The 25387-nt window shown below is 46.9% G+C and overlaps 1 protein-coding gene across 2 annotated transcripts in view; it reads right to left on the bottom strand.

Annotated features, from left to right (window-relative positions):
- Positions 1-21834: 21834 nt before the first annotated feature.
- The window catches only part of LOC124991709 (immunoglobulin lambda-1 light chain-like), a 981515-nt gene continuing 977962 nt past the window's right edge, over positions 21835-25387 (bottom strand). For both annotated transcript variants that reach the window (XM_047562461.1, XM_047562462.1), the window contains exons 3-4: positions 23570-23607; positions 21835-22282 (exon numbers count right to left, since the gene is read on the bottom strand). In XM_047562461.1, coding sequence (XP_047418417.1) covers positions 21963-22282; positions 23570-23607 — 358 coding nt within the window. In that variant the 3' untranslated portion in view covers positions 21835-21962. The remainder of the gene's footprint in view (positions 22283-23569; positions 23608-25387) is intronic.

Here is a 25387-nt window from a genome sequence, read left to right as displayed (position 1 = left end):
TATCTGTATATATCCACAAAAAGAAAATAAATTTTAAGAATACAATTTACAATTGCCTTAAAATATTAGTTATACCAATTTCCAAGTCATTATGGATGAAATTGTGCAACTTCATTGAGAATTACTAAAACCTATTAGTGGGAAAGACAGAAGATATTCATGGATTAAAAGATTAAATGTGGCAAAGATGTCAGTTTGGCAAATTCCTTGAGAATTCGTTCAATGTGTAAAATTCCTGTATATTTTTGGGGGGAGGTGGAAGTTCAGTTGCTGATTCAAATTAAGAGAAGCAAAGATCCTTTTAGGCGAGAAAAGGAGCACTTAACTTCTTCCTGGTGGTTTGGGCAGCTTCAAGGTCATGACAGAGGGGAGAGACCCGTGGGGTGCAGGCCCTGGGGAGGGGCGGAGCTCTCTGTGCTCTTAGGGGTCTCCGAGTCCTTGTCTTGCTCCAACTAAAGGTTCTGCATACCACCCCCCACCATCAGGGGGCTCTATGGCTTCTCTAGAAGCTCTGGGATGGGCTCTAATCTGTGCAGATCGAAGGAATAGTACCAGAACAGCAGAGGGGGACTCAGGGACCTCTGAGAAACACCAAGGAGAAAATGAGGCTCAGTACTCAGAGTCATATGAGTCAGTGGCAAAGTGGGAATCAGAATGGTAGGGAAAGGTTGAGGGACCTCTGAGTGATGCCCTGGGTATGGCCTTTCTTTGGGACTTTACCTGGGTTCTCAGTCATTGTGGAAGGAGCTGTGCCCGGCCAGGGACAACATCTGTGAGTCCAGAACCCCAAGGCACAGCATGGACCTGGATATGGAAATGTGAAGTTGCTGGGTTATAAATTGGTCTGGCTGCTCTGGGAAATGATTGCTGCTTAGTCAATCCCAAGGGAGGCAAATGCCCTGTGTCTGCAGGGTCAGATTGGGATGTGCCTGGGGAAAGCCTGGAGTGTGCACAGGAAGGAGGTGCTCAGGGCTTCATGTGGCTGTTTGAGAAGGAACAACTGGAGCAGTCCATGGGTTCATTCACCCAGGATTGGTCAGTACCTGCCTTCTATTGACATATGAGCCTTCTAACTTGCTCTATTTAACCTGGTCGGATGACCTAGTCCTAGAAAGTGAAAGAAGGAGCAAGATAAGTCCTATGTGATGTCCTAAAGTGCTCCTTGAAGATGTCTGCATGACCCTCAGGGCTCCTTCTGTTGTCTCCGTTCTCCTATCTCTTCCTTGAATCCTGACTTCTGGCCTCCTTGCTGTCCCTGCAACTTGTTAAGTACATTTCCACCTCAGGGCTTTTGCACTTGCTGTTCCTTCTGCCAGGAGCACTCCTCCCCAGGCACACTGCTGGTCCCCTTATTCATTTATGGTGCCCTTCTTGACCATCCAGCTAAACCAGCTGTTGTCACTCTTACTACTTAAAGAACTCATGGCACCACATATTAGACAGCATGTGTCATTTGTTCTGAGCCTGTGTCACCCCGGCACTATGCTCCAGAATTGGGTTCCAAAGGCCACTGCAGTGTCCCCAAAGTCTAAAACTTTGCTGTGCATTGAGCTCATCAGTGACTAGATATGGAATGAGTGGTGCTGGGTTCTTCTGGGGAAGAAGGGAGGGCTGTGGCTAGGGAGGGGAACAAAGGGGACCTAACCTGAACCTTTAGTTAGTTAGTGAAAGCGCCTGTTATAATTGACATTAGTATCTCTTACCTTTGAATGGGTGTTGGAATTTGTGTCAATGTTCTTGTCATTTCTGTGTTTCTGGAAACCCCAGCTCCCTTCTCTGCCTATACCCCCATCCCACCTGGCACAGGAAAGACCCATCTGTGGGACTCTTGGTCTGGAAATTTTTCTCTTCAAGGTGCCTTCTTCCCTCCTGGTTGGGGTGGGGTGGGATGGGATGGGGGTGGGAGAGTACTGTATATCATGTGTAGGGGGAGTAGTGGGGAGCTGTAGAAGATGCCCAGATACTTTTCCCCAGACCCCAGAGTAGGTCCAGACTCTGGGCTCTAGTGGGGCCTTAGGAGCTGGAATGAGCTGGAATTTGAGTGTCCAGGCCATGTGAGAACATTGACGTGGGAATGGAGATGCCAGGCCCCATCTCTTGGCTATTGTTTGACCTTGGAGATGTCATACTTTTCCCATGTGGAAAGACACAATTATCTCCCCAGACTTGTGCATCCTGGGATTCTCCATGCAGACTCCTGGAGGTGATTACTAATATGATGGAGACATTTTAGAAAAGGGATAATAGTAACCACTAGAGGGCACTGTCTGCTTTGGCTTTGCTGTGTACACATGTGTGGCAGTGAGCAGGTATGCATGTAGATGGTGTGTGAATGTGCTTGTGAGGGAGGCACTTGTACACAGAGACATGGGATATGTTGGCCAGGGATGCAACTGGGCCACCTTCATGTGATAACCATGGAGGACAGTGACATCTCTGTTCCTGGTAGATGAGCATGGTGACCATATGCCTGGGTACTGACGTGGGTACTCAGATGTTCTGCTCCTGAAGTGATCTTCAGATAGCCTATGTGCCTCTCCCCATGTGTAGTCGTGAGATCCCTTGGACTGGGGGTGTGGGAGCTCAGGGGCAGGACCTGGGTCTGAGGTGAGTGTGAAGTGTGGGGTTACTCTGCTCTTCAGGTCTGGAAGGAAAGATGGCAGGAGGGAATGGCTCCTCTCATACTCTGCATATCACTATTTCAATAAGCTGGGCCAAGATGTTTAGCATCAAATGTGCTTCAGTCTCCTCACCTTCAGGCCCAGGGGATGGTAGGCTGGGCTGGGTCTTTCAGACCTGGGCTGGTCAGAATGCAGATGCTGAGTGTTGGGGGGTTCAAGTCATAGGGCTGGAGACCAGTTGAGAGGGTACCTTGTTTGGGGATCCCAGGGCCTTGAGTCTGTAAGTGGAGTTCCTGGTGTGACTCTACCAAGCCTCAGTTTCTCCTGTGTAGCTGTTCTCTAAGTCTCCTTTTGAACTTTCTTAGTGAGTATATGGTGACTTTGGTTCCTAGGACTGTGAGGCTGAGCATACAGGACTCCTGAGGAGCCAATAGCCTGGACTTTGTGACCCAGGCCAGATAGGAAGCCCTGCTACTGAATGTGCTGGGACCAGGATTCCTTAACCTTCCACAAGAAGGCCAGACTAGGGTCTTTAGCCTTGAATACTAAGGGCTTGGTATGATCTGGGGAAGAAGGGACCAAACCTCTTCCTGTGCCCTGACCATGTGGATAGTGACCACCAACAGGACCCTTCAGGGCCTCCCTCAGCCCCGTATATGCAGACTTTACGAACCCAAGCCCACAGCTCAATGACCTTGGGCATCACTCCCAGCCCCCATGACTAGCACTCATGTCCTGCCAGACTCCCTAGAGCAGCCAGAGGCTGAGCTCACAGTCTGGAGCTTTCACTTCCCACTAGGAAGTTTTGTGGTGCCAAGGAGAGAATGGAACAACTGACCTTTTCCTGAGGAGGGAGTTTGCGACCTGGTTCAGGCCCCACTTTGGTGGATGTTTTGGGGAAACTGGGAAGTGACCTCAGGGAATTCTCTTCCCCAGTTACAGAGCAGAACTTGGGTTGGAGTGAGACAGGCAGAAGAGTCATGCCTGCAGGTGTCTCTCTGTGGGGCTCTGAGCAGGGGAAGTATGGCTCTCATTTCTGGAAGTCGGTTTGCAACATGCTTCCAAAGCCTTAAATGGATTTGTCCTTGATCCATATGGGATTGGTCAATTCAATGTCAGTTGTAGGACCCACTCACAAAGATGGGAGGAGAAGTGTTGGCTCATCCTGATTGGAACAGTGTACTACCTGAGCAGCCTAATTGTCTGATGGGGCCCAGAAAGAGCTACGTGAGTGCTGTTTGAGCTGCATGTATCCAAGTGTGATGCTGGCTTAGGTTGATCCACACCTGCTTTATTTTAAAAGAATCTTTTTAATGTTTTTTTTTTTGTAATCAGAACAAACTATCTTTGATTTTGAAAAAGCAAATGAAATGGTGTGCTGCAGAATGATAGGACCTCAGAGAAACCCTGGACCCCACAAGGGTGTGCATGGCACTCTGTTCCTGGACACAACTGCCCACGTGTCATCTGGCAGCTGGGTGGACAGCTGAGCGGTGGCACAGTGGACTGATTCTTTGTAGTTGGTAGTGAAAACAAGTAATTCATTAACATGAATGGATATCAAAGACACTGTGTTGAGTATCAAATCATGGAAAACATACACAGCCTAATTTAATCTACATGAAGTCCAGGAACAGGCCATGCTGAAAAATGGTTTGTTGAAGGTCACACAGAGAGAAGCTAAAACTAAATGGAAGAGGAAAGCGATAATTAATTCTGGCCCTCCTGGGGTCTTGGCTATATTCTTAGCCTGGGAGGCTCGTTGAGGTGAAATTCACATAGAAATCACCATTCTAAAGCATGCAGTCACTTAAAAACCATTATCAAAAAGAAATTATCATTTAAATATAGTCTGTTATAGATAACAGATAACAGTGGCATTTAGTACATTCACAACATCATGCAGCCATCACTACTATTATCATTACTTTTCCCAAACTTTACAAATGCATTTATTTATTTTACTTTTTTTGTAATTTGCAACAAAAATAGAAATGCATCAAAATATTAGCAGTGGATCTTCTGGCTGAATTGTTTCCTCTTTTTAGTTTTTTCTGAACTTTCCACATTGTTTACAGTGAGCAGTTATTATTTTGAAACTGAAGACCAAGACTAATAACCTATATTTTTAGGAACAAGTCAGAAAACAAACAAGATAATGCTCCCTTATGCTGAGCAGACACCTGTGTTGCTGCAGTCTCAGCTATGCCTTGTTGCTTCTACCTGAACCTGGAGTTTGGGGGCCCTGGAAACACCCAGACTTTCTTTTCTAGAATGGCCCTAGAGACAGGGCCTAGACTTGGTAACTCCCTTCCTGGAATATCTGTCCCAGGTTCTTCGGCCAACTCCATGTCACATGCATGTTTGGTACATTTGATTTCCTTTCGTTTCAGCCCTTGGTTGGGTATATGTTATTTTTTGTTAGCACAAGCTCATGAAATAGAGAACTGCAGGTCCCTTGAGAGAGTGGGTCAAGATGTTTTTGCCATCAGCTACTACCTCTTTCTCTCCAAACTTTAATTTATTATTAAAACCCTTATATAACAACCTTGAGGACAAGTTTAAAATGATAGTCGAAATACCTCCCAGTTGAAATACCTATTGCTCTATACAAATAGTGTTCCTGTTGTCCCTCTTACCCCTGCCAATGCATACTGGTTCCAGGTGACAGTAATCCTACCCCAAGTCTGGCATCCCAAGGCAGGTTCCTGCTCCTGGATTGGGAGAGTCTCCCTAGTAGGCTGGATGCTTGGACTTTGTTGTGCTCTGATCCACTGACTGAGCTTTCAGTCTCAGTTTCTTAAATGAGGGTCTTGAATTAGATCATTGTAGCTAACCTTCTATGAGTCATGATCTCTTTCTGTATAAAGTCCTGGATTTCTCTCCATAATGCACCTTCAAAGATACTTTTCAGGGTTTTGTGAACTCTTGGGTTATATGTCCTAAATTATTTCCCCAAACCCATGGCCTCCTGGTAGGGGAGCTTGGGCCTCTTCTTTGTGACCCCAGAAGGCAGACCTTGGATTCATAAATGCACAACTGCTGGGGCTGTGTCAAGTACTTTCCACAATTATGCTGCCAAAACCTTGTACAGCTCTGAGGGATAGCTGCCACAGTTATCACCTCCATGTCACAGAGGAGGATGCAGAACGGATCCTCACTTGTGCAGGATCTGGGACTTGAACTATCTTTGCCACAATCAGTGATCTAACCTTGAGGGAGTCAGATTAATGACCTTCCAGGTCCTTCCAACACTAAGATCCAACCTGAGGAGCTCTCCAGTGTTTTGAATGTATCTTCATGTATTATTGTCCTTTTAATATCCTTCTCAACAGTTGGTGAGGTGGGCAGGGCAGGGACTGACATCCTTTTTGCCAGGCGGCAAGGCTTAGGGATATTAAGGAAATGGCTCAAGGTCACACTTTGAGTCAGAGTCAGAGCTGGGATTGGAACTCAAGTATTGAATTCAGTCCCTTTACACAGAACTGCCAGGCATCAAGTTTCTATGCTTCTCATGATTAAGATTCACCCATCCACCCTTTAATTCATTTACCTAATTACCCATACACCCATGTACCTATCAATGTACCCACTCAGCCATCTATCCACCCACCCATCCATCTCCCTATCCACCCCTCCACCAATCATCCATTCACCCATGCATCCATCAGTCATTCACCTCTCACCCATCTATTTACTCACTACATAATTACCCATTCATCCATTCACCTAAGTGCCCACTTATCCCTGCACTTGCCAACCACTCTTCCATTCACCCATCCACTTGTCTGTCAATCATTCACCCATCCATCCATCCATCCATCCATCCATCCATCCATCCGTCCATCCATCAATTTCTTCCTCACTTGCTCCCTCCCTCCCTGACTTCCTCTCCTTCCTCATTTATTGATATCCTTGGAGTTACTGGACACAGAACTGGCTTTTGGAGATGAGATGAAGAGTGTAGAGACATGGAAAGGAACTGCATTTAACTGTTACACTTGATTTTGAGATATTTAAGAAAATGTTATCAAATGAATTTATTTATCACACTCAAACTAATATATTTATTTACCACACTTTTAAGGTTATCCTATATATTGAGAAACATTAAGCTTTTCAATTGTGAACTATTGTCCTCCTTAGAGTGAAAATTTCCAAACCTTTTGTAGTTTCTCTGAAATAATCTTGGCCTAATGTGTCATAATTTTAGAGAGAAATTAAAAAATAGAATAATAACAAGAGATAATTGCCCTTTGACTTTACACTTTATCTAAGGAGATTGAGAAACCTTTATTTAGTGTCTTCAGGGTACTTCATCTTTTTTGATTTGTTGGGACATACCTATTTTTGCTTTTAAAATTGGTTTTAATGAAATTATGTATCTTGATGAAAATCCTCAATAGTATAGACAACTATGAGTAATGTAGCTTATGACATCCTTTTTTCTTTTTTTCAAAGCTTTCAAAGTTCCCAGAGAAATCATCCAAGGATCCATCTGGTTTCGGAGGTTCAGTCCATGGTTGGCCTTCTCCAAAGCTTTGGCCCTGAGGTGAGGTAGAACATCATGGGTGTTAGGGAGGAAAGTGTCTCAGGACATGCAAACAGAAATCAGAGAACTCCAATATAATTCTTAACCTATTCCTACCATATTTTTATTTATTTATTTATTTTTTTTTGCGGTGCTGGGGATCGAACCCAGGGCCTTGTGCTTGCAAGGCAAACCCTCTACCGACTGAGCTATATCCCCAGCCCTTCCTACCATATTTTGAGTCACATATTCTGTTAAGGAATTTATGCACACTCTTTCATATATATCTCATAATATACATGTAAGGCAGCTATTAAAATTATTGACATTGACTAGATCAGAGCATGAGGAGAGAGACTGGTTGTCAAGGTAAACTGTCATCTCTAAATGGCTTTGTCCCATGCCAATTTACTTTATTCATAGTAATGCATTTATTATTCTTTGCAAAAATTTCTTAAACTTTTGGTATGTAATTGTTTCCTATTCTATTTTTGCTCTTTTTATTTTTAAAGAGGTTATTTTTCTCTAAACTTGTTTGCTAAATACTTGCTATTAGCTACTCATTGCCTCTGAAATTCCTTCTCTTTCTATTTTTATGGCTCATCCAACTTTTCCTTGGTTTTCTGCCTTTGTGTGCTGTTTGGAGCTGTGGCACATTTTCTTGGTTTTGGGCAGAACCTAAGACTTAGAGTCTCAGAATCCATATTTGAATTGTGAGAACCTCTTTCCATACATACATCCCCCCACTGTACCACTTGCTGAGAGAGATGACACTCTATTGAATTGTTAAGTGAATTAAAAGAAATAGACTCAAGTGACTAAAGTCTCTGTATCTCATAATTATACAATAAACCTATGATCATTGTTGAAATATGAGAAAAGTCAGATGTTCAAGTGAAACCCAACATTACTTATAGTTCCAGTCCTATAGATAGCCCACCAATTAGCTATGGATATAGCTGTGAATATGGATATAAATACAGATATGGTTACAGAGACACATATACACATTTCAAATCTTATTTGTTTATTTATTGAGATGGATCTTGCTGTGCTACATAGTCTGGCTTGAATTCATGGACTAAAATGATCTTCCTATTTTCACTTCTTCACTTCCTGAGTAGCTAGGACCATAGGTGCACAACAGTGTGCCAAGCTTACTTATGACTTATGACTTATCTTGTCTTATGACTTCTTTGGAATAACACTGTGTTTGCACCTTTTCAATGCCATTCAGATCTCAGACATCATTTTTAGAGGATCTTATATCTGAATCTTTTTTTTTTTTTGGTTTTGTTCTCTGGTTATAAAAGTAATACCTGTTATTTGAGAAATCAGGAACCATGGGAAAATTTAAAGAAGAACCTAAAGCAAACATTTAATCTCTACTAGAGAGGACCTCTGTGAGAGTGTTAGTGTTAAAACAAAAATAGGACTTCTTTTGTCGCCTACCTTTGTGCCACTGTTCCCTGCTGTGGATGTAATCTGTGACCTTTTCAAGGCTGTTTGGGGATGTGTATATTAGGCAACTGGAGACCTTTACTTGATAAAAATGCACACTGGTCATGCATCCTGTAGTAATTCTATAATGAATTCATGGTTGTAGATACAAGGGACAAATTCAGGAAGACCTGAAAGGCTGGATGGTGTCTCCTTGAGGCCCCTCTGAATTGTGGGATCATAGGAAGTGAGGATACCTATACTCACTCAATCATCCACTTTTTTGGGGGGGTATTGGGGATTGAACTCAGAGGCACTCGATCACTGAGCCACATCCCCAGTGGGATGTATTTTATATTTTATTTAGAGACAGGGTCTTAGTGACTTGCTTAGCACCTTTTGCTGAGGCTGGCTTCGAATTCAAGATCTTCCTGTCTCAGCCTCCGGAGCTGCTAGAATTAGAGGCGTGCACAGTCATTCACTCTTCTGCTCAGACATGGCCTTGGTCATTTCCCTCCTTGGGGCCATGCTATTAGTCATACTAATAGTCAGGGCCACCACTGTCTGATTCTGAAATCCCTTCTGGTCAGGCCCTCCAGCATTCTAGGACCAGGGATAGAGCTTGGGGTATGGGGAGGCAGCCAGGGGGCAGCATCTGGCCCAGGGTCTGGGGCTCAGGGTTGGGAGGGGTAGGAAGGGTTCTACTGCCTCCACCTGTGAGCTGCATAAACATCCGGTTTCGGTCCTGAAACCACCCTTGCCCCTCCTAGGCCACAGCTGGCCCTGTTTGTCACTCATACCATGCCCTGCTGGCCATGGGCTTGGTTTCTCTTCCCCTTATTTCTCTCCTTTTGTCACCCTGAGTTCTGGTTTCAGCCAGCGGAGGGTTAACTTTAACCTGGGGGATTCCCAGGGGTGACCAGATGCAGGAAGGGCCACCAGAGCTGGGGAAAGCAACTCATGCTGCATACCCCCACCTCAGCCATTGAACTGACTCCCACCCTACTCCTACTTCAGGCCTCACTGACCCATCAGGTTAAGAGTGTCCCTGGCCAATCCCAACCCCATCATCCAGAATGCTGTGATTTCCTAGATGACTGATCCTCTGGGAACCTCACCTGGCTCCTCCTTGGGCAGATGGGAAGGCTGGGATCCTGAAAGGGGAAGTTATTTGTTCAGGGTTTTAGCATGTCAGGGGCAGACCTGGGCAAGAATCTAGGCAATGACAGCAATGGGCCAGGCACAATAACCATAATCTCCACAATTCTCTAAACTCACTCTATTGGGGATAGATTGTTGTTATTGATCCCTGTACAAATAAGGAACAGGTCCCAGAGGGGAAATGAATTGCTCAAAGTCAGGAGCTAATGAGGGCTGGATCCATCCTTGTCTGTCCTCCACACAATCTCCTCCATAAAGAAAAACTCTCTGGGCCTCCCCAGGCCCTTTGCTTCTGTCCCTCCTTCTTCCTGATCTCTTGGATTCCTGGCCCCTGGATCACTGACTCTGCCCCATGACTCTGCCCCATGTCTGTTTTCAGGGCTCTTTTTTATTCCCCTTTCTGAAATGTGGTTGGGCTTTGGAATGATGGAGTGGGATTATTCCATGTGAGCATGTTTAGGTCCTGATGGAGAGCAGCACTTGGTACTGGAGCACCCCCTGTAAATTTGGGCAAGTCCCTTTCTCTTCTGGTCTCAATGTCCCCATTCTTTAGATGGGAGGCTCTCAGCTAGAAGTCAAGACACCCAGGAGCTCATTTTGCCTCACTTATAACTGCTCTGAGCCTCAGTTTTTCCCACTTGTGGAATAAGCAATGATCCTGGCTGTTGGCCTCATAGAATCTGTGAGTGCTCAGCTTGAGAACTAGTGTCCTGTACAATACAGGGACAATAAGGCCACTCAATATGTCTTGATAAAGAAACAGTTGTTTTGAGTCATAGATATGACTAGAGTTGAGGTCCTCAGGGCCTCTACTCTCAGTCTTACCTCCTCAGGGCCCTGCTCTTGCTCCTCTGCTGGGATCCAGGGCTCAGGATACTTTAGCCTGTAGGCCTGACCCAACAAACACATGCATGGCCTTGCCTTCAGTGTTCCTACCTGTGGCCCAGTTCTACCTAATTGCCTGGAGAACTTGTCAGTACCTCCTGGGACCCTTCAGCATTCTCTACTCATTCCCTCTCCTCTGTCCAATGGCCACAGTCTGTGCCTCCTTCTAATTCCTCCTCAGAGCAGGTCCCAGACCTCCCTCCCTTGTTCCCTGCTCCAGTGGTGGCCTGACCCAGAGCAGGGGCTAGCCATGTGGCACAGAGTCCAAAGACTATGTGGGTGGTAAGCAGGATGGCAGACAGGAGTCTGGGGTCTTTAAAATGGAGGGACCAGGGTGCTTTGACAGGGACTTATGTGAACTGGTAGTGGCCCTGTGGAGAGAAGGTATATTTTAACATCTCTGTTCCTTTGCTTCTGCTGATCCCTCCAGGAGGCTCTGTTTCCCTTCACCCCTCAAACCCTAGGGATCCAGTTCCTGGGCTCTGTTCCTGGATGCTATTACCACTAGGCCACCTCTGATGATCTCTGTTTCTCCTGCACTTTTCAGGGAAGTCTCAGCTGCAGTATGAGCTCTGGGCTTGGCAGGGCCATCACTCCTGAACTAGCTTCACATCTCCAGGATCTGATCTAGGTTGAGTGTGTGTGTGAGTCTGCGTGTTGAAGGGGAGGTGAAAGGGATTCCAGTGAACTGCAGTTGATGAGTAATTGACCACACTAATTAAGGGCCACCCTTCCCTAGGCTCATGGGTGGTCATGTGGGGTGGAAGGCACAGATGGGGGCACTTGTCCCAGGCATGCCCACCTATTGCTTCTTTCCTTATATATCAGGAGACATGTGCTATGGGTGTGTGTGGCAGGCTTGGCTGCTGGCTTCCCTGGATCAGGAGCTTGGGGGCAAGAGGAACCATTTAACTGGTGTACCCTGAAAAAGAGTTGGTAAAGTCCCACCAGGGGAAGGAATTTGCCATGCAAGGATGAGCCTAGGATCTATGTCTGAGTACTTGGTCCTCTCCCCCACTCTCATCAGGACATGGTGCCCTGGAATGTCCTGGGAATGTTTCCTTCAAGGAGTACAGGGTGTGTATGGAGGAGTCTGGTCACTTACTGTCAAGGGGCATCAGGCCTCATTGACCTGGCCTGTCCTTCATATATCTCATACTCTCTTTGTCCTCAGCATCTAGACACATCTTGGGTGAGACTGGGCAGGAGATTGGACACCTTGGTGCCACAATTCATCCTTTCTTTGGTGAATGAGCAGCACATTCCAGGTGTCACTTTGGTCTTGGCTGGGCCATTCTGGACTGACCAGGAACACTAGAAGCTGAGATCCTTCATGGGCCAGGAACCCAGGAAGACTTAGGGAGGGTTTCTGGATGGATGGATGGAAGGACAGATGGATAGGTGGACACATAGATGAGTGATTGAATAGTCTGAGGTCCTGTCCATTGGCAAGGGGTGCCAAGAGGTCTCTTGACAGAGGCTGTTCTTCTGGACTCCCCATTATTATCCCAGACCCAGGGCTCCAAGGGTGGGCAGCCATTATGAGGGCCCATGTTTATCTCCCCCTCCTTGTATTTAGCCCAAAGCCCCCAAAGAGTACAAGGTCTTAGGGCAGCAGTGGAATATGATGCACAGAGTCTCACATCCAAACCTAGCTGGATCTGCAAATATCTATCAACTAGATGCACCCCAGAATTCTCTGAGCTCCAAGTATCTGTTTGTGCCTGTGGTTGACCTTAGCTCTGTGTCAAACATTCAGAATGGAACCAGGGAAGCCCTGAGGAAGGGGTAGGACCTGCTTGAACAGAAGATTCCAGAAACAGAGGATACAATTTCTGACTGTTAATTGACTGTGATCCTGAGCTCCTTACTAGGTCAAGCCTGGCACAGGGGTTTAGGAAGTCTTGGTGCCTAGACATGGGCCCATTCTCCAGCTAGGCTGGTGGAAGCTTTAGAAACTGGAACCCTTCCCTTGCATCCCCCTTACCCTGGGCACCGGGAGGCACCAGCTGTCTCTAGGGAGACATCTGGGCCTGGTGGGGTTTCCCAGCTATTTTGGGCTTCAGAGATTCTTGGTTTCACCAGGCCAGCTGCACTGGGGTGAAGGTACTAGGCCAGAAGGGAGCCCAGCTAGGGCACAGGGCTGACCCATGTCTGGCTTGGGCTGGAACAGCCTCATGATAACAACAACCAACTGTGGAAACAAGCAAACTGTCCACTTTCCATCTGATTGTCTGAACCTTCCCTTCAGGGTATGAGGTTCCATTATTATCAACTCAGGTGCACAGAGTGGGAAATTGAAATTGAGTACAGCCACCAGATTCAGCTGTTGGGATCTGGACCTGAGTCAGGCTTCCTCTATTCCTGCTTGCTTCTGGCTGTTAGGGTATCATTCAGCACAAGACCCCAGCCTTCCCCCTCCCGACTTTATTTCTCCCCAGTTCTCCTGTGTGTCATCATTCACTTTTCTCTTAGGTGTATTTCTGTCTCCCCTGAACTTGAGTGCTGCAAGCCTCATTACACTTGCCTGGCCCACCACTGTGGTCGTAGCACATAGTAGGTGCTCAGGAAAGATATCTGAAAAGATGCTTTGCTCTTGACAGCATCTATATTGGGACCATCCATGCTTAGCCTTGGTTTACATTAGAACTAAATTGGAGCTCCTGTCTAGGTAGGGCCCCCTGAGAATAGGCTCATCTGGCTGGTCTGGGCCCTTCCCAGTGAGAGTTGTTCTCTGTGCCTTGGCCTATGTAGCGCTTCTGGCCTCTGTTGGGATCCTAGACTGGGGTCTGGCTGCTGTTCCTTTATACCATGTGGGTCAAGAAAGTGTGTGTATGTGTATGTGTGTGTGTGTGTGTGTGTGTGTGTGTGTGTGTGTGTGTTGGCACCTATCTCTTATAGAGTCTTCATGGTCAGGAGGCCCTGAGGTTTCCACACACAGGCCAGGTGCTGGGCAGTCGGGGATGACCTGTTCAGTGAACACTTGAGGGTGGATGCAGGCTCCATTACCCAGTAAGCTATTGGCACAGTGAAGGCTCAGTGGACCTGAGTTGAGAATAAGGTAGATCCTGAGACTGAGTTGGAAAGTTGATGTGTTTGTAGGAAGTTATCTTACCATAAGGGGTGGCCTGCTTGGAAATGGATGTGTGGCAAATACCCTGGTGGTGAGGGAGTCAGATGTCACTCAGCCCCTCTCTGGCTCCTGTCCTGGTTATATGGAGGAGGCATTATCCCTGATTTGTGTAGTTCTCCTGGGGATCAGGGCTTCTTGGATGGCCCATCCCTTACTGGTCCTTGCATAGACTGTGCTGTTGTTGAGCAAGAAATGGTGTCATGGTCACCCCCTTGTCTCTCAAGAATTGAACTGGAATGAGCTCACCCCCAGGGGCTCCAGGTGAGGCCCAAATGAGACCAGGAACCTCATAGTGATGATCTTGCTGTGTTTCCTTCATGGTGTCTCTGTCAAAACTGGACTCAGACAGCAGTGTCTGTTACAGGGTTTGGTGACTGGGCCTTGACTTAACAAAGTCACCCCCCCCATTATATGTCATTTTAAAGAACATCATTTGATCATCCAACAGTTATTTGAGAATTTCCCCCAGATCACCCCAGATGAAGGGAGTTCTCATGCAGTGTCCTTTAAAGAGAATCTCCTGGCTTTTGGGGACTTTGCACAACAAAAATGTTTTTGAGAAAGAAGTAGCCTTCCCAGACTGTGTCAGTGCAAATTTGGGAATCGTCCAATCTTTGTTTTTTTGGTACTGGAGATTGAACTCAGGTACACTCAACCATTGAGCCACATTCCCAGCCCTAATTTGTATTTTATTTAGAGATAGGGTCTCATTGAGTTGCTTAGCACCTCGCTTTTGCTGACGCTGGCTTTGAACTCAAGATCCTCTTTCCTCAGCCTCCCCAGCTGCTGGCATTACAGGTGTGTGCCACAGCGCCCAACAGGAATCATCCAATCTTAATGTGTGTGAGGGACCTGAGTTGAGGGACTTGGGACTGTTCCTCATGCATATCTCATTGAGGAGTCACAGGGAAGATGTTTGATTCAAGGTCATGATGTGTGACTTCTTCAGAGACATGGAAAGTCATCCTGATGAGGGGATGAAGGGTGAGGTTTCTGTGAGACCTCAAGGATTGAGATAGCAGCAGGGAAATGCTCTGGAGATGGAGTGGGACACAGGGAAATTGGCCCAGGAATGACAGGGATCCTGGTGAAGAAGCTGATGTGTCGGATAGAAAGGGCAAAGTTTACTAACATTATGCTGTGTCATTAAACCAGTGGGCATTACAAGTGGACAGTGACCATGTCATCCATACTCCTAGAAGTTGAAATTTCTAGTTGACTTGAAAAATTTCTTTTGGACCTGTGTGTTTGGATATACAGGCTAGAGGCCATGAGTACTGTGGGATGAAGGATGTGAGTGTCCCCTGTCCAGACCTGGTTGAAGATACTCTCCTGGTACCTTTGCAGTTCTCTCAGGGCGGTTGGGCCAGATGGGAGAGTCACCCAGGTCAACTCAGTAGGAGCTGCTGGCTTTGCTTCTCCCTCTCCACCTCCCTGGGCCCCAAACAGCCTCCTTTTTACCCTCCCCCAGGCCTGAGCAGCCACTTCACTGTCCCTCCTCCAGAGCCCCAGAGTCCCCTCCCTAGGGCTCCCCACCCCCACCTGTGCTATTCTGGGCTATGGCTTTTGCTGTAGAGGAAGCCAGTCTTCCTCCCCCATCTGACTCTGAGTACCTTGTTTCAGACCAGGGCCCACCCACTACTGGACCCTGATATTCTTTTTACCTTGAGGGGCTTACCTAGCACAGACCTGTCCTTTGTGGTGAAGCTGTTACTCCCTAGGGTCAATATAGGTCTGAGCTAGGCACAGGGGTGGGATCAGATGGAGTGGGTGTAAGTCTGGATTAGCTGTGTTTGGTCTATATGTTCCTCAGGTTCATCTGTGAGATGGTCAATCATAGCTCAGAGCTGCTGGAGGGTCAATGAGGCATTGTGATATGCCCTACGTGGCCCAGAGCTGGCAACTGTGAGTATCCCACAGATGTTTCTGTTGGTTAAATTCATCCCAAGTTTTGGGAGATATTCTTGTGCTGCATCAGAGATTCCCTGTGCTGGGCAGGTGGTGCTGACCTCCAGGAACTTGAGGAGGGGAGCAGTGGTAGATTCCACATTGTCCCCTACTAGCTTGTGAATTCCTCCAGGGTAGGTGGTCCTCTTGTCCCTCCAACCCAGCACCTAGCCCATACCATAGTTGTGCTCACTAAGGGATTATTGAATGAATGTGTGAGTGAATTAATGAATCAATGACAATGAACCACAGGGATAAAGATCTGTGAAAAGAGTCTTGGGATGGATTGCCCCACAACTCACTCTGTGACCCTGACTGGGTCATCCCTCCACCATTGGAGACTCAGTCCTTTCATCTGTGAAATGGGCACACATGCTTTTCTTTGTGGACCCACTGAGCCAGAGTAGACAGAGGAGTACAGAACAGTAATAGGGTTCATATGCTTAGCATCTTCTCTTGACCTTGCAGAGGCACAGCTTCCTTAGGAGGTAGAGTAACCTGAGGCCAGGCAATTTGGTACCCATCATCCATGTGGCCTTTAATGTCTATGGCACCAGACTGGCTTGGCCCTTTCAGTCAGGCATGGGGGAAGGTGTAGCACCTTGGATTGACCTTGGACCAGTGGACCCAGGTGCCCACCATCTGTGTAGCTGTGGGACTCAGGCAAGTTGCCTTAGCTCTTAGAACCTCTGTCTCCTCATCCACAAGCTGTGGTGGGTATTGACATCTGCCTCCAAGGTGGTCTGGGATCACATGATATAAAACATGTCAGATACCAGCTCAGAGTTTCCCTGAAAGTAGTCCTCAGCCAAGATCACTATGATGACAGGTGGTGGCAGGTGACAGGTGGCAGTAGAACTGGGAGCAACTTTGCAGTGAAACAGAAAACATGGAAGGCTCGGTAAGGTCTAGTCTGGAAACCAACTGAACCTCTGAGGGACAGATGGCTAGAGACACAGCCCTTGTCACTGGGATGCCTGCCTTTAGTGGGGACTCAGAATGGTAAGCCCATTCTGGGGCAAGGCTGCCACCAGGAGAAGCCAGGTCAGCAGCTTCCATTAGCCAACAAGCCCTGAGAAAGGCTGAGATTGAACAGGAAAAGAAGCAACAGGTCCAGAGTAGCCCAAGGATTCAGTTCCAGTGTTCCTGACAGGGTAGCACCAGTATAGAGGACCAGGGAGAGGGGCCTAGCAGGGGTGAAGAGTTTCAAGATGGTGAGAGTGGCTTGGAGTGTTCAGGGTCAAAATCAACAGAGGAGAACGGTGAGAGGATCCTTGGATGGAGTCACTTGAAGGTCATCAGTGCCATGGGAAGTGTAGAGAGAGAGGAGTTGGCAGGAGATTCTGGGCTTGAGGCAGGAGGGGAGCCCAGTGATCTACTTCTGATAGATCACTCAGAGTCTCTGGGCCATGATGTCTTCATTGTAGACTGAAGATCCTCATAAGATCTTCCTTGAAAAACAGTTTGGTGACTGAGAAGTAGGGTCTGGAGGGCACTTATCAGGGGATCATGGGAAGAAAATGTCTCAGAAATGTGACTGAAATCACAGTCCCTTCTCTATGATCCTAGACAAAGTAGGGGCCATGGAGGACCAGGAAGGAGGGCAGGGCTGAGATTGGGGATGGATAGGACCTAGAAAGGAAGAGGAATTGGGGAGAAGTCTCCCCAAACCCCCAGGGAATTAGGGACAGAGCTGAGCTTGACTGAATGAGGATTCCTAAGGACAGTGCCTCCTAATTCTGGAACTTGTGAATGTGTTATGCTCTGTGACCACAGGGACTTTGCAGAGGGAATGATGTTAAGGGGCCAGAGATGGGGGATTATCCCAGATTATCTGGTTGGGTCCAAGGTATAGTCTTTATAAGGAAAAGAGGGAGGTAGGAGGTCAGAATAAGAGAAGGAATGTGGGAATGGAAGAAGAGGGAGGGAGGGATATATATATAGAGAGAGAAAGAAAGAGAGGAGAGGGGAGAGGGGAAGAGAAAGCCAGAAAAAGAGCAGAAAAAGAAATTTGTAGGTGCTACCCAGCTGGCTTTGAAATTGGAGGAAGGGATCAGGAGTCCAGGAATGTGGTATCCTCTAGGAGCTGGAAAAGGTCAGGCAATGGACTCTTCCTCAAAGTCTCTGAAAGGAGCCTGGGCCTGCCAACACCTTGGTTTTAGCTCCCCAGGATGCATTTTGGACATCTGACCTGTAGACCTGTGAGAGAATAAATGCATGTTGGTTCGAACCACTATGTGTGCAGTGATATGTTTTGGCAGCCACAGAAAACTCCAACAGGAGCTGATGAGGAGACTCACCCTGGGCATTCATTGTGGTTCCCCCACAGTTCCTATCCATGGTGACACAGGCCTGACTCTAAACTCTGGGCCCCAAGTTGGCTAACTCCCATGGTAGAGTAAAGAGACTGGACCCCAGGGATTTTATGAGCCAGTGGGGTTGGGCCACAGACAGCATTTCTTCATCATCAGAAAGTGACTGGAACTCCAACCCTGCTAGCAGCCTCACAGAGAAAGTCTCAACACAAGATCTAGTTTTCCTGCTGATGTCCACAATTGAATGAAATGCTCCCACTAAATAATGTCTTCATCACCAAAGGAAGATGGCAGGTGATCTTCTGTGCCACACACTTTAGAGAATCACTATGTTCTGGGACCACAGATTGGTTACCTATGTGTATGTCAGAACCCAAGTCCCCTCAGTGCTGAAGCCTCAGATAAAACATGTCTCCATCTCTAATAGTGATACAAGATGCCCTGTCTCAGTTCCCAGCAGCAAAGACTTTGTTTAACCTCATAGAAATTATGAGGCACCTATTTCCTTCTTTACACTGGTTCCCTGGGAGTTAGGAGCTCATTGTTAGCAAGTGTCCTGATGTTCTTGGCAGGTCTATTGTTTGGCAGTTTCCTCCTATTTCTCTTTTGTCTCCAAATCTACCACTGGGTAAGGAATTGAGGTGGGCTCTGAATTTAAGAGTTTGGGATACCAACAGCATTGGTGTGTCCTGAATTCTGTGGACAGTCTTGTTCTCAGGAGTGATGGAGAGAGGCTAAGTGTGGCAGGAGCTGAGTTGAACAGAAAGGAGGAGGGGATTCCAGGAGTCCATCCCAGAGAAGAGTTTCTAGGCTTAGGGAAGTGAGGACACAGGTAGGCACAGCAAACTGACCAGGGTGGAGAGAGAAACTGTCTCAGGAGGTCCCAGCCACGGTTAGCTCCATACAGTAAGAACACAGAGAGTTGGGGGGTCATGTACTGGGAGGAAGAAAAAGAGGAAGGGGAGAGAAGAGAGACTCAAGTCCTTCTGACTACTGTTTTACATCTGATGCTCCAAGAGACTGTGAACTTCTTCTCTGGGCTACTTTCCTCCTGGTTGCTAGATTCTCCCACTACACAGTAAGAATCTCAGGGAAGTTGCAAATGAATATGAGTTGAGAACAAAGGAGATAGAAAATGATTTCTTATTGACAAAGCACTATCATTGCAGCCCTTGCAAAATCTCCCTACAGAGAACCTTCTAGGGCTGCCTTGGTAGAAGAGAGGGCGTCAATCTCAGAGTCTGAATTCCAGGGAGTCCAATGCATTGAGGGCTTCAGTTTCTGTAGTCTTTTTTGTTTAGAGATTGGGTCTATGTTAGATCTAAGAGGTCTCCCTGCCATGTGAATTTATGGTGGAAAATCTCTCTGTCCTAGGAGGTCCTGCCTAGCACAGTCCTGTCCCTGACACCTATTCTTTTCAGGAGTTCCTGACTGGTTCTTCTCCAGTTGTAAGATGGGAAGGTGCCCACCTTTGGGCCTGTGAGATCTGAGCCCCATCCTTTCTAAGGTGCCCTGCCTGTGCTGAGGGAGGAGATGGGACCCAGCACCTATGTCCACCTTTCTCCCTCTTCTCTCTCTCTCTCTCTCTCTCTCTCTCTCTCTCTCTCTCTCTCTCTCTCTCTCTCTCTCTCTCTCTCTCTCTCTCTCCCTCTCCCTCTCTCTCTCTCTCCCACAGAGCCACATCTCCAATCCTTTTCATTTTATTATGATTTTTTAAATTTGGAGACAGGGTCTTGCTAAGTTGCTTAGGGCCTAGCTAAGTTGCTGAGGTTGGCTTTGAAATATTCTCCTCTCTCAGCCTCTGAGTTGATGGGATTACAGGCATTTGCCACCTCACCTGGCTATATGTCCACCTTCTCAAAGGAAATTCTTTTGGAATCCTTACCTTCTTCTATTTCCTCCACCACCTCTCTGAGTCCCAGTCCAAGAGATCCTCTATTTTGAAGGAAGTCCCATAGCGAGGACCCTGGGGGACTGATCCTTTGAGCACTTCCCTGCCTTCCTCCCACATCTGATAGTCTTGGGGGCCCAGCTTAACTGTCCTATTCCTCTGGGACCCAAGGCTAAGAGACCCAAAGGGGAAAAGTAGACATCCATTCTTCCATTTAGGGAAGAATATTAATTGGAGAGAAAGATGGAGTCATAGTAAGGCCTAAGGAAGGTCACTTGAATCATCTTATCCTACCCCAACAAGTATCTGAGAAGAGGGGACATATTGGAGGGGGTGAGGTGCCAGATAAGGAAGAGAAAGTTTATAGATCTCCAGATAGATTTAAACTTCAGTGTCAACAAGATAGAAAAGGGAGAAAAATCTACCTAGATTTCATTCTGAACCCAAAAGAAGAGGTAAACAGGAAGATTCAGCAATGGTGGTTAGCTGGGTATTTCCGCTGAATACATAACACAGTGACACAGACTTGAACTCAAGCCCCTCTTGTCACCAGGCCTAGCCCACCTACAGCTGTACTGTGAATCTAGGGGCTAGCCAGTTAGTGAGAGGGCAGGTCCAATGCATGGGAGAGTTATAAGAGGGGGGCCCCTCCTTCCATGGAATCACACAGTATTAGGTACACAGAATCCATCCACCTAAAAAGGGTTTGGGATGGGGAGGAGGCATATGTGTACCTCACATCTGGTTTCTCTGCTAATGTCTGGTCCGGGAAGGGACTGTTTGCCCAGCTAAGCTCATCTGGGGGACTGTCACTGGGCATAAAGAGAGAGGCATGTTTATGTTTAGTGAAAGTGGAACTGGGGACCTGTGTAGAGCTGAAGCACCTGGGAGGGTTCTGGGTACACATTTTAAGCCCCAGAAGGATGTCCAATATAGCATGTTTGTATATATGTATGTGTGTGTAAGTTATGTGGGTACATGTTTGGGAATTCACATGTGCATTCATTTGTCTCATACTCAGATTCCCACTGTGTGGGGCTTCCAGGGCAATAATAACCAATTTAATAGATATTTACAGAGCTCCTAATGAGAGGAGACAGTTCAAAGACTGATGCAAAATATAAGGCTGGAATCCAACACTTGACTGTAATCTGGAGCTCTCACTGACTAGCCTTGAAGAGCTGAATATGAGTAACTAAAGGTGGGGAACTATTGAGCTGGCCATAACGGGGACAATAGAGAGTAGAACTGATACCTGTCTACAAGGGACTTTGAAAAAGGAAAAACAGCCAAGATATGTGTGGAATCAGGGGCACAGAGGGGAATGTGGAGTGAGCAACCAGAATCTAAGGGTTGAGAGGTCTTTGCAGTGAGTATGACAGAGAGAAGCTATGGGGGCTTGAGCAGTGTCCCTGAGGAGTAAGGAGCAGGGCGGACATGGAAGGAAGAGTGAGTGGTTCTAGGCTCTAAAGACAGGGATTTACAGGTGGGGGAAGGGAGACAAAGAAGGGATGGACTCAGTGATGGGGACTTAGACCTGAGATGGAAGGACACTCGAGGATGTAGTGATGTTCAGACTGTTCCAGGGAAGGGACCTCAGGCATTCTCCTGGAGGCCTTGGGGATCCAAGGAGAGATTGCCCCTGAGAGTGGGGAGGTGACCAAGTCCATACAAGAGCAGGAAGCATAGGGGTGGACAGGTGAACATGTGTAGGCTGGGCTCCTGCTGAGGGCCATTCCCTTGCTGTAGAAAGTTCTGTGGAGTTTGAGTGAGGGTAAAAGAATCTGCCAGGGAAATGTCAGAAGTCTTTCCTGGCCATTTGTCTCAAGGTCTTAGGATCGTGTACACCTGAGGGGATGGTCAAAATTAAGGTGGGAAGTGCGTAAACTAAAAGAAGCAAGACAGTGTTCTCCGGTTGAAAATGAGGATATTTATTGAGGGTTTGCTGGGTTGAGGGAGAAGGGCTGGGATGGTAGGTGTGGGATAAGAAAACTTCCCTGGGGTCTTTTGGCTCCAGGGTGGGGTGAGGGTCTGGGACCTAGGAACATTGTGCAGGGGACACACTCTTCTCCATGGTGCTCCCTTCATGAGTGACCTGGCAGGTGTATGAGTCATGAGAGTTCCACTGGTCTGGCGTCACAGTCAGGTAGCTGCTGGCCATGTACTTGTTGTTGGTCTGTTTGGAGGGCCGGGTGGTCTCCACACCCTGGGTGACCTTGGTGCCATCTCTCTTCCAGGTCACGGTCACGTCTCCCGGGTAGAAGTCATTGATCAGACACACCAGTGTGGCCTTGTTGGTCTGCAGCTCCTCAGAGGAGGGTGGGAACAGGGTGACCGAGGGCACAGCCTTGGGCTGACCTGCAAGATGGACCAGGCAAAAGGGATCAGTGTTCACCCTGGTGTCCACCCTGGAGCCCCTAACCTCAGTGTGTGAGGAGGGTCTTCCTGTTTGGGGACTCTGGGGTGGAGCATGTGTGGTGTAGAGTGTGTTGGGGAATTCCTCAAACTATTCCTGTGTTCCTAGGCTTTAAACAACTCAGGACACCTGTGTATCACCTTACCTGGAACCTCTTAGACCATGGCCTTTCACATAGATCTGTCACCCTTGCCTTCCTGCCCTGCCTCCTTCTGACTCCTTATCTGGTCCATCCGTTGTCTCTGTCCGTCCTCTGAGCTCTCTGGGACTCCAGTGTGCTCCACTGTGGGTCAGTTCTGACCTGACACCTTGGCTCTGAGAGCCAGTGTTTTTACTAAGGAGCCCATTTTCACCCCAGTGCGTCTCCCCTCGAATCTCTGCTGTGGGGTAAGGGCCTTTGTTCATCAAAGTCTGTCTGGCTTGACCTCACTTCTTTTGCAGAGTTGGGCCAGAATCCCTTGTCCAGACCAGATCTGCAGGCTTCCTGCATTGCGACTTGTTCATACACAAACTCAAGAGCCTGTGCTTCTGCAGTGCCCTGTGGAGACCTACCTCCAACACTGTCATCTTCAATTGCCCTTCTCCTCGCTCTCTGTTATCCAGTGTCTCCTCTTATTTTCTTCCTCCTAAGTTTCCTGAAACCCAATGTGTCTTTGGGCTCTGCCCTGGCAATGTTTGAAGGCTTGGGGTTCCCCTTCACCTCCTACCTCTTTCCTGACCTTTGATCCTGTGTTTACAGTCCAGGATGCCTGGGCTGAGTTATGACATGTTCCCCAGTCTTAGTCCTCAGTGTCCTAAGTCTTTTTAAAATTCATCATTTGTCAGTTCCTCAATATGTCTTATCATCATCTCTTCCCCTTAGATAGGGTCTCAGTTTACCCCCTCACAAATTAATTGTATAGAACGGTGCCCAACAGGGAGAAAAGAACAGAGCACTTCTTGTGGACCAGCATGCCAAGACAGACAGACAGGCAAATAGACAATGGAATTTTAGTAGGTCATTCATTTCAGTCCCCTTCCTCTGGAGTCAGAGGTTGAAGGGCTGCCTATCAACCACTGAGGCAGTCATGAGGGTCTGAACAGAAAGGGAAGAGTTCAGTGCCCCAGAGTTAAGATCCAGGGAGACTGCTTGTCCCAGGACAGATACAGAACACAGAAAAAGAACAAAGAATCGGAAAATTGTCCCAATACTTAGGGAGAGTAGAGAAAGAGGGCAAAAAGTCACTCACCTAGGACGGTCACCTTGGTTCCTCCGCCGAACACAGCACACTGTGACACACATCTCTACATAAACCCCTTTGTGCACCATGACCCAGACCCACCTGCAGCTGCACCAGCGGCCCAGGGTTCAGCTTCCTTTTAAAGAGGTTGCTCAGGCCATGGGTGGGTGAGATTTTGTCACTTTTTCTTGATTTGGAACATCACCTCTTTGAAGCTATGGAATTTGACCACTCTGAGTCATGGGGAGGGTTGGAGAGGATTTCTTTCTTTCCTTTTTAAAAAATTACATATATTTATCTTTTATTATGATATGAAAACATGAAAGTGTAGAAATCTGTCAAAAATTAATGGCAATTATATAAGATGATGGGGTTATGGGTCACTTTCTCCTCATCTTTATATATTTTTTATAATTTCCAGAAGCAATATGAGCACCTTAAAATTACTGATTGAATAATGATTTATATATATATATATAAATATATACATGTGTGTGTGTGTATATATATATATATATATATACACACACACACATGTATATATGTTTGTAGATATTTGACAACTCAAATAAGTCCATGTTTCTGAAGATTTATTGTTCTCTCCTAAATCTTCAGAGAATACTCAAAATTATGTCCCAGGAATATACTGGACAAACCCCATAATGTAATATTCTAATAATAATATTCTAATAATATAATATTCAAATGGCAATATAAATCTTTAATGATGATCTTAATTAAAGGGAAATACAAGGCAGCAGTTTTAAGAATATAACCACAAGTTAATATTTAACACTGATTATTTCTGCTATTTTTGATTTCTGTGTGTGAAATCAGTGTTCCCAGCTAATGGTATTCCTGGGAAGAATCTGGATGACCTGGGTGGGTTAGTGTTGGGTATGTCAGGGAACAGGAGGAGGATGAAGATGGGGAAGAAGAGCAGGAGGGGAGCAACCTATTTCCTATACACAGATGATGTAGCTGGGTACTCTGTGTGCAACTGGGACTTGTGAGGAGGGTCCTGTTTGCCCCCACATTGTCAGCCAGGAGGTAGTGACAGGGAAAAGAGTGGGAATGGGAATTTGGGGGTTGGATAGAGAATCATGTTTCCTATCCAGTTCCTAGATTGTACTGCAGGTTCCTGAGGTCCATTGGCCTTGCCCTTGGTGGGCTACACTGAAGGTGCATTATTTGAGTTTCTTGTTTCCATGGGGCAGCCCCTCCTTGAATGGATGCTTCTTCAGAACTGGAATTACCTAGGGGAGTTCCTGGATAGTGGTTGGTAGATTTCCCTTGCTCACAGTAGAGTTTATTCCATGAGCTATAAGTGTGGGGATCTCTGCTTTCCCCTTGACCTCCTTCTGGTTTACACATGCACCTGTCCACATATTTGCTCCAATATGTCATTTGTGCACACATGAAGCAATCAGCCTATGTTCATATTGTCACCATCACTGGGTACATCTACAGCCTAGAGACACACATGGAAACCCCCATGGGAAGGACATAAGCAGAGTGGAATCCCAAAATCAGGGCCTCAATGTACTTCCTTGTGCTGGTCTATTAACTCGTAGAGCTCACACCTGGACACACACTGGCAGCTTGGAATCCTTGAAGTGTCCCTCTCAACAAGCATCTCCCTAGGCCTCCAAAGTCCCCTGCTGCTCCCTGAGCAGCGCCCTTCCCCAGCTTTCTCCTTTTCTCTGTGTCACTCTTGGACTCTGTACAGAAAATTCCTGCCTTTCCCCATTGTCAGTGACCTACATGGCGAGACATAGCCTGGGACACTGAGACACTTGATGATCTTTTTTCATGACCCCAGGGGGC

The sequence above is a fragment of the Sciurus carolinensis genome, chromosome 8 (genome assembly GCF_902686445.1).
Source record: "Sciurus carolinensis chromosome 8, mSciCar1.2, whole genome shotgun sequence".
Classification (NCBI taxonomy): Eukaryota; Metazoa; Chordata; class Mammalia; order Rodentia; family Sciuridae; genus Sciurus; species Sciurus carolinensis.
Note: the sequence above shows the minus strand (reverse complement) of the source record. Positions and strands in the feature narration are given on the sequence as shown.